Below are 14,722 nucleotides of genomic sequence, written 5' to 3'. Positions count from 1 at the left end.
TTCCATAAATGAACACCAGGAACATTCCTGGCTGTAGGAGACAAGCACAGCTGCTACTCCAGAGCCCAGGCTCCTGCTAGCTCCGCAGCAGAAGCTCACAACAGTGGGAAAGGAGGAGACAGACTGGAAGGAAAGCTTGGCCTGGGGATCGCAAACCATAAGAAGTATCTGTAAAATGCCATAGGGGACGTTTGTGTGTGTAATTTATACCAGCTCAAGTATAAACGTGAGCATCAAGGTCTGCCAGCAGCTGAGCTTTGCACCCAAACAATGATGGCAGGATCTGTTCCTCTCAAAGGCAGTTAGCACAGTCTCAATTTTTCCATTAGCACTAAGCAGTGCCCTGCTTATGAGGACCATAACAAATAAACCCCCACCTTTAGTGTTTGTAAACACATCAGAACAAATCGGCTGTGGATTAGGCTGCAGGGGTCCCAGCACAGAGTAGGCAAAATAGTCATGGGAACAAGGAGTCCTGCACAGAGGAAAGGGCACACTGGAGACTTCAAAGAGTTTGGTTGAAAATAATAACCAAGTCCCCACCCCAGCAACAGGGAGGTTGCCAGGCACTTCCTAGTTTAGGCTGCAACAGCAATGAAGGGTTTACTGTACAATATGTTTCAGCCACATTCATCACCCAAGGGCCTGCCAACCACCCTCCCCCACTGCCTTGAGTCACTGTCTCCCTGACCTCCCCAGCAGACAAGCCCTGATGCAGGCTGCAGCCACGGCAGAAGATCGCCTCCAATAATTAAACACGGAGGTTGATAAATATATTTATTTATAACGCCGCTTCAAAGGACAGATTCTGAAAATAGAACAACAGAGTACAACAATCACAACAGAGCTCATGTCAGCACAACTATCAGCAGCACAGTTACCAGCAATTTCTGCCTTGTGGTTTCCAGCAAACATAATTCAGTCACTCAATCAGTATCAGCTACATTTGGTGCAACAGTACGTTGCAGCAGATTCTTTTACACAGAGACTAATCCTGGATTCAAAGCATGGTTAGAACGATCAGTCACTTATGATCCCTGCTCCACATTTATTAGTCACTCTTTAGATAGTAAAGACTCTGGGACTGGCAAACAGGCTCCTAAGATGTATGTCCCACTTTTAGAGAAACCCTGTTTCCTCGGGTAAGATTCTAGAGAAGAAATATGGCTTTACTAATTCAGCCTGCCCAGGCAGGAGACATTCCATCATCAGTGTGGTTATAAGCTAATTATTGAGGTGTGTGCTCAGAAAAGCTACATTGCAAGCAGGTCACTACCCCAGATGGACTTTGCTTGTGCCTGGATTTATGGCAGAATTTTCTGCCCTTTCAGAAGCTTCTTCCACCCATCATTCTTATACCTGGACGCATGGGCAGTGAGTGAACCACAGGCTTGGGGAGGATAGCCCCTGACCTGGCCCACCCCTTCTGCTTGGGGACCTGCCTCTCCCACTCCCCTTCCCACCCCAAAGTCCAGAGCCCCCCCCCCCCCGTCACAGCCACCAGTCCCCCCACCCCTGCCAGCCAGAGTCACCCAAGTACCTCCAGCCCCAGAGACCCCAGTGGGAGGCCCCCCCACCAGCCCAAGATCCTGAGCAGCTGGGCAGTGCACAGCCTCTCCTCAGCCCCAGAGCACTGGGTGGGTGGCACGTGTGACCTCCTCCCCTACCAGTCCCAGAGGACCAGGTGGACGGTGCATGGCCCCCTCACCCTGGAGATTGGGCGGGTGGTGCACAACCCCCTTCAGCCCCAAAGCACAGGGCGGGCGGCGCACATTCCCAGCGCCAAGGGCCCCCCCCCCAGCACTGGGTGGCTCCAAACACCCCAAGTCCCAGCTGCCTTGTCCCCAGCTGGCTTCCCAAAAGAGGAGCAGCCTGCCTGAGCTGGGGCAAACTAGCAGCAGGAGAGGGTCTTGGGGCAGAGCATGAGCAGGGCCACGCAGGGATGTTTGGGGAGGCACAGCATTCCCCAGCCTATTATACACACCGCCCATGTGGGATGTCATTCATTCCAGGTAATCCAAAATCTCAGGCTAGTAAAGTCACATGGCAGTAGCCCCAGGCAGCTTCACTTTGTCTGCAAGTCACACAGTCCTACAGGTTTTTGGCGGGAAGAGTTCAGCTTTGCAGCCTGCTTAATGCATATGCTGTGTGTCTGCTCTGTTCCCCTTTGGATTTCACAGGGGAGAGGCACAATCATGAGGGTTTAAGGTTCATTAAAAACATAAGATTCCAAAAAGGAACTAACTGGGGAAGTTAAAACAAGGCTTAGAGGTTGTGTATGGAGCTTGGAAACAGCAACCTATTCCTATTCAGAACTACTACTATGAGCTATCCTAGATCAACCAAAGAATCAGATATACTAATACCAGCCAACATTCAAGTCAGCTGGGCCAGTGACTCTCAGCAGCGGGGCTGTCACCTCAGACCAAGTCAAGATCAGATTTGTGCTCTCTGGCCTATGAATGGGTGGTGAATACGTACAGCTGGGGAACTAACTACTGCCTGCAGGAGTCAGTGGGGCCGTTGACTAGTCCCTGATGTGGGGCAGCGTTTACCAGGACGCTGGGAGAGTAGCCTAGCCTCAGGAGATGTTAAGACAGGAGGTTCTACAAACTTGGCCTTTAAGAAGATGCCAATGATTTCAGCCGACAGCTCAGGCCAGTTGGTTTACTGGCAAGGGCAGCTCTTGGGCTAGGAATCCAAGGGTGTGTCTACACTTAAGCTGTAGCAGCACCGCTGTAGTGCTTCAGTGCAGACCCTGCCTATGCCAACGGGAGGGGTTCTCCCCTTGGTTCTCCCCGAGAGGCTGCAGCCAGGTTGAGGAAAGAATTGTTCCATCGACCTAGCGTTGTCTACACAGGGGTTAGGTCAACAGAGCTACATCTCCCAGAGGTGTTTTTCACATCCCTGAGAGATGTAGCCATGTCAGTGTAAGTGCCCAGTGTAGACAGCCCCGAGTCCTGCCTTGCCCCCTCATCAGCGTGTTCCCTTGGTTAGCACAGGCACCTTAGCTGCTCTTCAGAAGCACAAGAGAAAGCTCTTCCTGCTCAGATACTCCCACTGAAGTGTTTTCCTACTTTGGGGGAGGGCTGGGGATGTGTGTGTGCAGCAGAGGACTGTGATTTCACTCAGTCACCCTCCCTGCTACACAGACAGCTGCTTTACATGCAAACAAGGTGTGAACGGTGGAAGAGTAATTCCCAGAGTGGCTGGAGTTTGCCGTCTTCACCCCCATGAGTCAGGAAGAGGTGCTGGCACTAGCACTCAGAAGGGGGTGGGGGGGAGTTCACTGAGGACTGCCCCACAGCACCTAGCCAGCTCCTAATCTGTTCTGCGGAGGCAGCATAGCCAGGAATCAGTCTGATGAGCAGCTGACATCACTCCTGTGGCTAGAAGGAAGCATGTGGCACAATGCCTACCCTCTCCACAGGTCCGGGAGCCCCACATCCATCCCCATGGCCAGTAGTTTTCACCCTCCTCTGTATCAAATTGGAGAATCTGCATGGGAAAGACTAAGGGTCTGTCTACACTGCAGTAGGACACCTGTGGTTGGTCCGAGGCAGCTGACTCAGGCTCATGGGGCTTAGGGTGCGGGACTGTAAAATTCACAGTGTAGAGACTGGGCTTAGGCAGAAGCCCAGGCTCTAGGACCCTCCCACCTCGCAGGGTCCCAGAGTCAGCTGACACAGGCCAGCAGTGGTGTTTTACTGCAGCGTAGATGTACCTGACCAGTTCAGTTAGCTGCACGCACTGGGCTCTGTATTTCACAAACATCCATGGGTGCTAACCACTAACTTTCTGGGCACTAGCCAGGCCTGCACAGAGAGGAGAAGGCCTGTGGGTTCCAGTGATCTCCCTTCCTGTGACGCTGATTCAATAGATGGAATTTTCTAGCCAACCTTATCTGAATTTAAGAGGTACAGAAACCCTAGATTTTATGCGAGTTTTAGCCAATATTGTGTGTGCCCCTGAATCCTGCCCTAGTCAGTCTGCGGAGCTCAGAGAGTCCTTGCTTAACCCTGAAGGAAAGTGGAGAGGCTGTAATGTATGACAAGACCCACACCACAGGCCAGGAGTTTCAGGATTGGGGCCAGAGCCACCTGCCCAGCGCCATTGACGTGCACCTTGCCATCCAGTTTCAGGCAGCTAGTTTTAGGGGTAGCTTGGCAGCATTCCTGGTAACAGGGGGCAGCTGCTCCTCTGACACAGGCTGGGCTGGCAGTCTTGCAGACTTTGCTACATCCAGCCACGTAATCTGAGCCAATCTTCTTCATCTGCAGGAAGGAGACAGACATTAGCAGTCTTGGATGTTAGCAACCCTCTGGGTTCTTGCATTCATGTTAATGAGACCCACTCAAACCTCCAGGCACATCCTCCTGGTTCAGAGGCAGAGGATGCACAGAGTCAGCTTTAACAAAAGCTGCAGTGCCCATATCAAGACTCTAGTCGAGGCTCTTGTTGGAATCTGCAAGAGGTCAAGGACAAAGAGAAGCACAGAGACTCAACTACTCCCTGCCCCAGGTGTTTGTCCCAGGAAGTTTGCTAACTCTGCTTTAGCTGCTCTGTGGATGAAGCCCTCCAGAGCTGTCAAAATGGCACAAGATCCACAAACATCTCTATGGTGAAAGTGCTATCAAGAGCCCAGCATCAGCTGTGAAATGGCAGCACAGATGGAGCTGAGATCTGGCCTGGAGCCCTTCAGTCCTGCTCCATTCACAGCTCTAGTTAAGAGGCACAGCTCAGGGTGGTTAAAGAATTGACAAACAAATCCAGTACCTCACAGAAGTCGAATCCAACGATGCATTCAGCAGCAGACTTCTTGCCTTTGAAGCATCCATCTCCATTACAGGAGAAGGTTGTGCACACTTTCCCCTACAAGATAGCCAGGAAAGGCACTGGGAATCACTCCAGAGAGCAGAGCTACCAGAACAAGGTCTGACGTTTAAGTCACTTTCCTTTTGCCTGGTCATTATGAGAGACTTGTGTGAGGAGCTAAAATTCACACAGGGAAATCCCAGGGACCCCAGGATCAGCAGATTGCCCTCCTGGTGGCTCTTGGGCAGTGGCTGGCATTGCATAGGTAGTTCCAGCAAGCCCAGATCTGCATTGACAAGACCATCTTTCAGGGGCTAGCAGTCACATTTTACAACATTCACTGACACCCCAAATACAAAAAGATCAAAGAAAAATCAACTCCCAACCCTCAAACATTGCAGAAAGCTTCACTAAAATTGCACCCTGGCTGGCAAATGCCAAACCCTCCTCTGCCTCCACCCTTGTGGAGGGGACTCTGCAGGGTCCCACAGAGATAAGCAAACTCCCAGACATCATCTGGGAATCTCTTCCAAGAATCAGAGGACTGAGATGAAAGGGTCTTGTTATGGATCCCTCTAGTCAATCTCCCCAGGGGCTGATGCATGACAGTTCCCTACAGAACACGAGTCCATTGAGAGTGTGTGTGTGTGTGTTCTGCCCCTCCCTCAGACATGGTGTACACGAGGTTTGGCCCCAGAGATGGATCCCAGGATAGCAGTCTCAGTATCTCCTCCCAGTGCCCAGGACCTTCCTGCCGTTCACCACAGCACTGTGAATAGGGCTCATCCTGCAACTAAATATTCCAGGCTACTTGGATTGGCAGCACATGGAAGAGGAACATTTGGCTGGGCTTGTTACCCACCGTATCCTTGCCTGGCTCTATACAAATCTCTTCCCTCTCACAGAGGCTACATATTAATCTTTGAGAGCATATAGCATGGGAACATTTCATCCACCACCAAAAGGCAGCCATTTCTGGGGTGGAACGCCACAGTTTAACAATTCATGGCAACACTACTCAGCTTAGCATTCCCACTGGCAGCATGCCTACACAGTTCTGCTGTCTGGTCATGCTGGAAGGCAATACTTACATTTTTGGGAGGTGGCTTCATGGTGGTCGTTGTGGGAGCTGGAGTGGTGGTGGGCGGCAAGTCACCTGAAACAGAGACGAAAGGAGACTGGTGAGACAGGGCTATGCCCTCCTGCTGCGCTGCATTTCCATGTAGCCTTGGGACCCGGGGCTAGAATCCAGAACATGGCCAGAGAATGACATGCCCCAGTGAAAACCGTTAGAGTCATTTTAACACGGGGATTTACATTAGGGCACTTCAATACAGGAGATGGGTATTCAGCAGCCTCATTCCAGAACATGAACCACATCTGTTACTTCCCATCAATCCCTGCTCTCCCTACCAAAGCTCAGGTGTGTTTGGTGCCTAAGAACTGCCAGGCCAGGCCAGGCGTCCATCTAGCCCAGTATCTGGTCTGACAGCACCTTGGAGACAAGTTCAAGGAACCCCTACAATGGACATCTCTGAAAAGTCCCTTGTAGGCAGGTTATTTCTTCCTCCAGTAAGGGTTGTTCTGTGCCCCAAGCCCTTCTATTTTTTGCCCCAGCTAATGGAACTGTGGATGTTTTCATCATCCAGAGAAGCGTTTAATCCTTTGAGAAAAAGTCTTGTCACATCTTTGGACTCTGACATCTTGTGGCAGCAAGTTCCACAAGTTAGTCTGTGACCATTTGGCCACAAGTTTCACCTTGGCACAATGGCAGTGAGTGGTCTGAGGAGTGGCTGAGTGAGCCAGTCACACTCCTAATGGGAATCTGAACAGATGGCTAAGTCCAGCTATGAGCCTGTATGCCCCCCCAGGACCCAGCAGAGCAGAGTTACTCCCAGGGAGGAGACCTGGAATTCACCCAATTTGCTGGCCTGACTAGAAGGGAGAAGCAGGAAGTGCTGCACGATCCTAATAGTGGAAGAAGAGAGAACGAGTTTGTTTACCCCGTGGGATGGGATGAGGGAAATCAGGATACAGGGAGGCTTTTGAGGTGGCAAATGGGTGACTGCGATGCAGCTAGAGGAGGCAGTAGTAAGAGAAACCCCAAGTGCACGCAACTGAGCCACTAAGACAGCTCTGCCCACTCTATCAGGCCTGCGTGACCTCCACAGCTGTGAGTATCAGACTCTCCTGCCAAGACATTGCAGGATGGCTTTTTCAGAGAAAGCATCATTAGAAAGCTACAGTGCTCCTAGGAATCTGGGGCCTGGCCTTCACCAGCGATCGTAATTCAGTTAGTTATCCTGCAAGAGGCTTCCTACGTAATCCCTCTGGCCAAACCAGAGCCATTGGGAAACCAACCCCCAACAAGTACCAGAGCTGGCTCCTGAGCCAGACTCTGTGGCCTGGATGGCAGGCACCCATCACTGCTCCCCATGGCTTTCGTTGGCAGGGCAGGCTCTAGTTGCCTCTGCTGTTGTGTCTTGCCTCCAGAAAAACGTGTTGGATGGAGACTGCTGTCATGTAGGAACTTCAGCTACTCTACGGCCTCTATGGGCTTCAGAGTCCCAGCGGGATAGACTCTGATCCCGCACCACACACACAGAACCGAGCACTCAAGGTTAGCAGCACAGACTTTCATGAGAGCAGCTCTGAGAGTCAGGCAGAGGGCCAGGGTTACACCATGCATCAGCCAAAGGGCAGGGGAAGAGGGTGAGAGTACAAAATAAACCCACTCCTCCACTCAGGTGGCAGGCACCCCAGGCCCACCCCCTCCATTCCAGCCCTACGCCCTCTGCCTTAGAGAAATAAAAGCCACAACGCAACAGGGCCCTATGGGAGAGACAACACACGTCAGTCTCTGGCCACTTGCCATAGAATGAACCCTTCTATTTGCTGCCAGGAAGCAAAGTCTCTTGCTCAGAGTGAGAAGCCCAGTGTGGGCCGGGCTGTTCCCAGCACGCTGGTTACCATAGGCGGTGGCATTGAGTTGCAGGCACAGGGGCGAGTTGCAGCACTCCAGGATGCACTTGCTCATGCTCACGCTGCCGTTGGTCACACACATCTCAGTGCCGTTCCCTCTCCCACACTCACTGCTGCACTTGGCTGTGTAGTTTGTGTGGGTGAGACGATAGAGCTGCAGGGAAAAGGGAAGAGCCAGAGCCATGTACTCGAGATGCTATCAGCCACACTCGGCTCATGCGCCCAGCACTGCATGAAAGGGGTGGTGGCTGGGGAGCCAAGGAGCTCATGGGGTGGGGTGGGCTCATCTCTGCACTCCCCCATGCCACTGAGAACAGCCTGAAAAACTGCACCAGGGACTGCTCTGGGCACACTGGAGCCTGGGGAAACCCCCAGAAGGGGGGACACCCTGATACACTGTTGGCTCTGACAGCAAGGAGCAATTCGCAAGCTCTCAGGCAAGCTAGTTCTATCCCGGGGAGCAGGGCATGGGAGACACCAGGCTGCTCCTGCGAGCGCTAAGCAAAGGCAAGTGTCAGAACATAGGAGACAGGACGGGGGGAAGGGGACGGTCAAACCACAAACCAGGGTTAGGAGTGTGACAAAAACCAGTCAGAGCAAGAATAAAAGTGACAGACTGTACAAGAGGAGAGAGAGAACAAGAACAGGAGCTGGGCACGGGTTATGAGCCCCGGGGTTACCAGGCAATAGGCTGGAGAGGGAGGGAAATATTGTGACTCAGACTGCATCCTCCTCCCCCGCCCCCAAAACACATCACAGCAACCCAGGGCCTGGGAAGCTCCTGGTCTGTTTAGGCTGCCACTTCTATGGCACCTGCCTGATCTCCCTCCCCTCGCGCAGGCAGAGCCAAGACATCAGCCAGGATGCTCTCCCACTGTCTAGGAGTGCTGCACCCAGGGCGTTGGTGCGAGCCGGTCACTCATGCAAGGAGCAGCAGAGGTGACTGACACAGTGCCCGCACAGAGAACTCCCCTACCTCACAGTGAGATTCATTGTGGCAGGTCACGGTGTCATTGGCATAAGCTTTGTCCTGGTAGCATCTCTCACCAGAGCACTGAAAACTCTGGCAGGTGAGCTGTGGAAAGAGCACACACACTCCAAGGGCACGTTTCTTGCTACAGACCTGCCACCTGCCTGACCCCTCCCATGCCAGCCCCATGCCGGCAATAAACCCAGCAGCGCTCCCCTCGGCTGTCATTTGCTGCTGCCTTGCAGATCGCTCATTCTGCCTCTGGCAGTGTCTTCTCAGCTGCCCTCGGATGGACCCTGTGGTCTCATGCAGCACCAGAAAATCCACCTTTGGGGGAATCCTTAATTATCACCCACCCCCCAGGAGCCCCGGCCCTCCCAGCAGAGCTGCAAAGGAACTCTGCTCTTCTTTCGACTCCCCACTCACACCCCTCCTGCCTCTCTGGGCTCCTGGCAGAAACCCTGGACAGTATTTGGCCAATGGCAGTTTCCTTACAGGTGTGTCTTCTGTCCCATTCGCAGAGTGGTTGGAGACCATAGATGTGCTGGAAATAGGGGAAGTCTCCAGAACAGAGGGAGTGATGACCGTAAACATGGCAGGAGTAGAGTTCAGGTCTGGAAGATATAAAGTTTCCAAATGATAAGTCATCAGGAGGGAACGTATCTTGTGCTCATAACAAATTGAGAGCTAGGTGTCCCGAGAAGCTGCAGCCCTCTGCTTGCATAGCACGCTACCTGATGGGCTGTACAGAAATCAGCAGGGAAATCATGTGTGGGATATGGAAGGTACCAGAGGAGAAATACTCTAAATGTGTCTGGGGAGCCAGAGACGATGTGTGGACAACACTCCACTGCATGACTACTAGCATCAGCGATAAATGTGTGGCTGATTTTATAGCTCCTCCCTCACCGCTGGGTCCTCCACTGAAGGGTGAGCCTGGCCCCATAACTCTGCTCACCAGTGACACTTTGCCTAAGGAAAAGTCTTTCCTAGAATTAGATCTGCCACAGAAGGGAACAGGCTGGTAGCTGGGGAGGCAGGTTAAACCTGAGGTTCCTGGAGTTCTAGCAGCTGCAGCACAGCTGCAGGGAGAGAAGATCTCGGCGCACGACTCAGAAACACTGATATTTTTCCTGTGTGTGGTTTCCCTTGTGCCCCCACCAAAAACATCTCGGACAGGGAGGGGCAAGTGTCCAAACAAAACCTGTTGCTGTTGCCACCTTTAACGCAGTTTCCACAAAAGAAGCCTAGAGTTCTCCCCATTGGCCAGTCTGTACCTCACCTGCTGATGCAACAGGATTCCAAGAGCTAAAATGCAGAGTCAAAATGCAGAGCAGGAGGAACCCTGGAACAGAGAGAGGAGATTGCACAGTGCTGAGCTTGTAACACCTGCTGCCAGAGTTACTCTGCCGCTGAATATGCTGCATTAAGGACATGTCAACGTTCTCACTCTTGGGCTCCAAGGCCAAGACATTTTGAGTCATCAGCTTTAAAAGTCCTGACAGAATAGGGTGTCTGGGAGGCACAACGCTCACCTCTCTCCCACCCAGAGGAGTTTGCACACCCCTGTGCAGGGAGGGGGGGAGGGTCATCACCCTGTTGAGTCAATGGGCACAGCCTGTGAGCAGGAAATGCTGCAGAAACCTGAGGATGCTCTGGAGACAGCAGCTTCAGCTAGAAAGCCATACTCCCTCCTCTGGCACAAACCCTTTAGAACTGACTGTCCTTGGACTGCTCTCTTCCCAATTCAGTATTTTTGCTCATTAAGAAGACTGATTAATCACTTGTCAAGGCAGCATGAAGGGCACCCCGAATCCAGGACTAACACCTCCAGGATAGCCTCAATCCCAGACAAATGCCTGTGGAGAGCAGAGGGAGCGTGTCGCAGACACAGAACAGTAATACTGTATTCACTGCTCAAGGGATGGGGTGAGCTATAAGCATCGCACAGTTTACAGGAAACGTCACCAAGGCAGCAGCATCTGCTTCTGGTAACTGAGCAGGATGCAGCCCTGAGCCCTGGGCCATCAATTCCCAGCAGGAGCGCACTGTGCATGGGTTGTGACACTGCCTGGGGCATGCCAGCGCAGGCCAGGGGAGTGAATACCTTGCCATTCCTCATGCAACACAAGCGACACAGCCATTGTCTAGAACTGTAAGGGCCCAGGTGAGCCAGGAGAGGATATTATTTGTGGGCCCTTTGAGAGGCCAGAGGAAGCAACTCTCACCAGCCTGGGCACTGCCAGGAGAGCAGAGGCACCAGCATGGCAGATCATCACAAACCTTCAGCCCAGCAGAAGACCTCTCGTCGCACTGCTGAGATACCAGGGCAAGTGGCGAAGCTGCCTGGTCCAGTGATGCAGAGTGCCCTGGTAGCAGAGCCTCTCCCACAGCACTGGGGGAGCTGCCTGCTGTCTCCGAGCCCCCGGCAGTCGCCACCCCACTAACAGCTGCTCCCTCCACAGTGCGTCAGTGAGGCTCACACCAGCACGTCCACCCGGTCACACTGGACAGTGCACGTGGCGGCCGTGTGTGGGGCACACACTGTAACAGGGTGCAGGAACCGCAGGCTGAGACTAGCTTAAATCACATGGCCAGAGGCTTTGTGCAATGCCTGGGCTGCTGACCACACTGAGGCATTGCTCTGGGACACTGCTAGAGCCAGCTCCATGGTACATGAGCCCTGGGTTTTCAACTCTTCCCCAAGAACCCCCCCTTGGAGCCAACTCAACTTCTGCGCTGCCTTATTCCTCCCACTCGCACTGTGTGGCACATGCCCTGTGGCGAGACTGGGTTTCGTTCATAAGTGGTTCCAGCACCTGCTACCCAGCAGCCAAAGCAGCCTGAAGGCATACGTCTGAGGGGGCAGGGGAGGAACATTTTGTCATTTAGCAGGTTTGCTTTTAACAGGCTGGAATTTGCTCCTGAAATGAAGTCACTTACCTCGGCCTGGAGCGACCTGGCATTTCCCACCTGCCATCTTCAGCCTGGGAGGTGCTCACACCAGCAGAACCCTGGGGGCAGGGAGGGAAGACAGAGTAAGAGCCGCATCTCACTGCCATGGTACCCAGGTGTGAACATAGACTCCAGCCTGCACCCATGATACAAACTGCTCCGTGCTGACCTGGCTGCAGCTCCCTGTGAGCCATAATGCTCCAAGGCCAGCAGGATTCGGGTTTATACTTTCCCAAGAGGGCAATTCAGAGCATCTCAGGACCTTGTCAAATTTCAGTAACTCTCCATGGCTGGCCGTGGCCCTTCCCCCATGGCCCTTCCCAGGGTCATGTGTTTAGAACACCAAGGAATTTGGGCCAGTGAAGCACAGGTCTGAGCTCTCAGTTGTCTGTGGTCAGTTCTCCTCATGAGCCTCACTATCTCCAGAGTCCAGCACCTCCTGCCCCACCACTTGCCAGAGCATCATGTGGGAGAACCAAGCTCTCCTTTGACACTACACTCCTAGTCCTTGTGACTGAGCCTGCCCCACCTGGTGGGTGCATCATACAGCCCAGTGACACCTGTCAGGGGCCACGTTCCAGGTTAACAGCCTCCTTATCTCAATCGACTTTGCCTCTGAACCAAACGACATGCCAGTGTCGGCACAGGGCGTTTTTTCATGGCATCATTTTGCTGACCCTCCAGCTAGCTCACCATCTTAAACTATCTCCCAGTCTGCCACAGCACCCCATCCCCTCCAGCAGGTCCGCACTGAGTGTCACGTCTGCAGCATGCTGAAGACAGACGTAGGGGCACAAGTTTAACATCAGGCTAACGCCGCAAGGAGGCCTAAGCCAAACGGGCAGCAGCTGATCTCATTTAGAAAGAGCTTCCTGTTCCCACCAGCCCTGCCACGGCTGCCCTCTCCAGGCTGCTGCACTGAACAGCTGCTGGAGCCAGGGGGCTTTGTTGCTCCGTGTTGATTATGTGGCGCCCGTGGCTACACCCAGGTATTTGCAGCTGGAAGTGGGGTCAGTGCCTCTCTGAGTGTTGCAGCTCCACCCAGGAAGCAGAGCAGAAGCTCCCGGCCTGCAGGGGGTGCTGGAGAGACAGCTGGCAGCACAGCCCTGGGCTCAGGTTCCAAAGAGAAGTGCCCATTGCCGGCCGCGCTGGTCCATGTCCCCAGGAGCCAGCACAGAACTGCTCCTGCAGCCCAGCTCAGCAGAGAGCTTGAGAAGGTCCAGCTTTGCCCTGATCACAACCCGAGTCCTGGATTTAAATACACAGAGGTGCTACCGGGGGGACAGTTCGGGGGCTGCAGGCTGGTCAGACAAGCAAGTCAGTGCGGCTTTAGCAACACTGGAGAGCTCCCCATGGCAGTAACTACCAAAGAGGCAGAGCCCTGGCCCTGAGGTGTCTATCAGAGATAAATAAGACCCACTCGTAAGAGGGTTACATATGGTCACAACTCACAGTGCTGACTAGTTGTGAGAGTCACCCCAGGGAACAAAAGCAAAACTGTGTGACTAGCAGAGCTAACCATGGTTAAGCCAGGCCGTGTCCACACTACAGCCACACAGCACTGCCAGAGCACTGCAGCCAGGCCACTGACAGCAATCGGGATTTTCTGCGATGCAGTTGCTGTAATCCATCCCGCCGAGTGATGGCAGCTGGGTCAACAGCAGCACTCCTCTGTGGACCTAGGTGCGTCAACACCGAGGGTTAGGTCTGCATCGCTGCGGCTCTCAGGGGGGTGATTTTCACCCCTCTGGGTGCTGTAGCTATGTTAAGCTAACTTTTTATTGTCAGCCTAGAATGGCGGAGGCCAGTGCTCACTGTTCACCAGTATCCACACAAGAAACGCCTCAGACATGGGCAGGTAGCAGACAGGAATCAGAATTCAGCCAGAGACCCAGGAGGCCTCAGACTCATCACTCCACTATAGCTATTCTCCCAGGTGCACTTTCAACCAGCCCCTCAAACCCCAGAGCTCCCCACCTTCCCCGGATGATTCCGGCACGGCTCACGCTGTGAGTTCTGCCCTTTCTTCATTGCACCAGATATTTAGTCCAGCTTCCCAATCAGTCCTCCTGGGAGGCACAAGTCCCCCACTGCCGCACCAGAGAGACAGCTCTCTCTTTCACAGGAGGCTCTAACCTGATCCAGTTTGACAGAGGTATTCCCAGAAACACCCAGGAGACTAAGCAAGAACAGGCAGCTCAACTCAGTTCACCTGGCTCACCTTCACTCTCGCCCCAGCTCTGCACCCAGCCATCCAGCTCATCTCTTCCTTTGCTGAGCCTGGGAGCGTCTTAATTCGGCTTCCCCAGTGGGCTCAAGCTGTTAGCGCCTAATGGAGCCCAGGCCAGGGTCTCTGCCCCCACCTGTGCCTGCTGGTGCAGCTCCCACCTCTCACGCTGCTGATCCCACTTCACCCAGGGACCCTCGTCACCCTCACTGGTTCCTGAGCCGAGGGGCAGAACTGCAAGAAATGCCCCTGCCACCACCCTGCTCAGGCGCAGCAACAGGGGCCCTTCCAGTCACCGTGGCAGCCACAGCAAGTCAACAAGAGCAGAAATGGGCCTTAGGGAACAGGACTTCGCGGAGGCCTCCGTGGAGGCCGACGGTCAGAGAATCTGCCCACTTCCCAGAGCTCCCCTCAGGGCCTGGGCTTCCGCAGCCTTGCAGCACCATGTTAATCCATGCAGAGCGCTGCATGGGCAAGGGGCACTGGTCCCAGAGAGAACCGCACAGCCCTGAGCTACAGGTTATGGCTGCCTCCAAGCCAGCGGGACAGTCCTGCCTGGGACCTGCAAGGCGTCTCCAGCCAGGCCAGGCCCTTCCTCACTCACAGCCACCACCTCCTCCCCACTTCCCTCAGGCGCAGCACTGCCCAGCCTTGGCAGAGATCAGGGGCTCCCTATCAGGAACGTGCACTGAGGCGGCCCATGCTGAGTTCTCTTCTTGTGCAGCCAGTGGGGCTCCTCGATCTCTGGGCTAATGACCCAGCCCCTTCCCCCC

The 14,722-nt window shown here is 53.9% G+C and overlaps 1 protein-coding gene across 1 annotated transcript; it reads right to left on the bottom strand.

The window, feature by feature from the left end:
* Positions 1-1,437: 1,437 nt before the first annotated feature.
* LOC116834283 (uncharacterized) lies at positions 1,438-12,554 on the bottom strand. The gene is made up of 9 exons (XM_032796265.2): positions 12,252-12,554; positions 11,711-11,781; positions 10,050-10,112; positions 9,263-9,381; positions 8,774-8,872; positions 7,786-7,951; positions 5,907-5,971; positions 4,777-4,872; positions 1,438-4,274 (listed from the first exon to the last, which is right to left on the bottom strand). Exons 2-9 carry the CDS (start codon positions 11,745-11,747, stop codon positions 4,014-4,016), a joined length of 906 nt encoding a protein of 301 aa, XP_032652156.1. The 5' UTR covers positions 11,748-11,781; positions 12,252-12,554; the 3' UTR covers positions 1,438-4,013.
* Between the last annotated feature and the right edge of the window lie 2,168 nt (positions 12,555-14,722).

The sequence above is a fragment of the Chelonoidis abingdonii genome, chromosome 25 (assembly GCF_003597395.2).
Source record: "Chelonoidis abingdonii isolate Lonesome George chromosome 25, CheloAbing_2.0, whole genome shotgun sequence".
NCBI lineage: Eukaryota > Metazoa > Chordata > Testudines > Testudinidae > Chelonoidis > Chelonoidis abingdonii.
This window is presented reverse-complemented; position numbering and strand designations above follow the sequence as displayed.

Bases quoted from the DNA above. Each gene is read 5' to 3' on its own strand.
- LOC116834283 (XM_032796265.2), bottom strand. From the start codon at position 11,747: ATGGCAGGTGGGAAATGCCAGGTCGCTCCAGGCCGAG. The intron at 5,972-7,785 runs GTAACCAGCGTG...TCTCTGTTTCAG, and splicing joins ACTCAATGCCACCGCCTATG to GTGACTTGCCGCCCACCACC. The intron at 4,873-5,906 runs GTAAGTATTGCC...GCTATCTTGTAG, and splicing joins TGAAGCCACCTCCCAAAAAT to GGGAAAGTGTGCACAACCTT.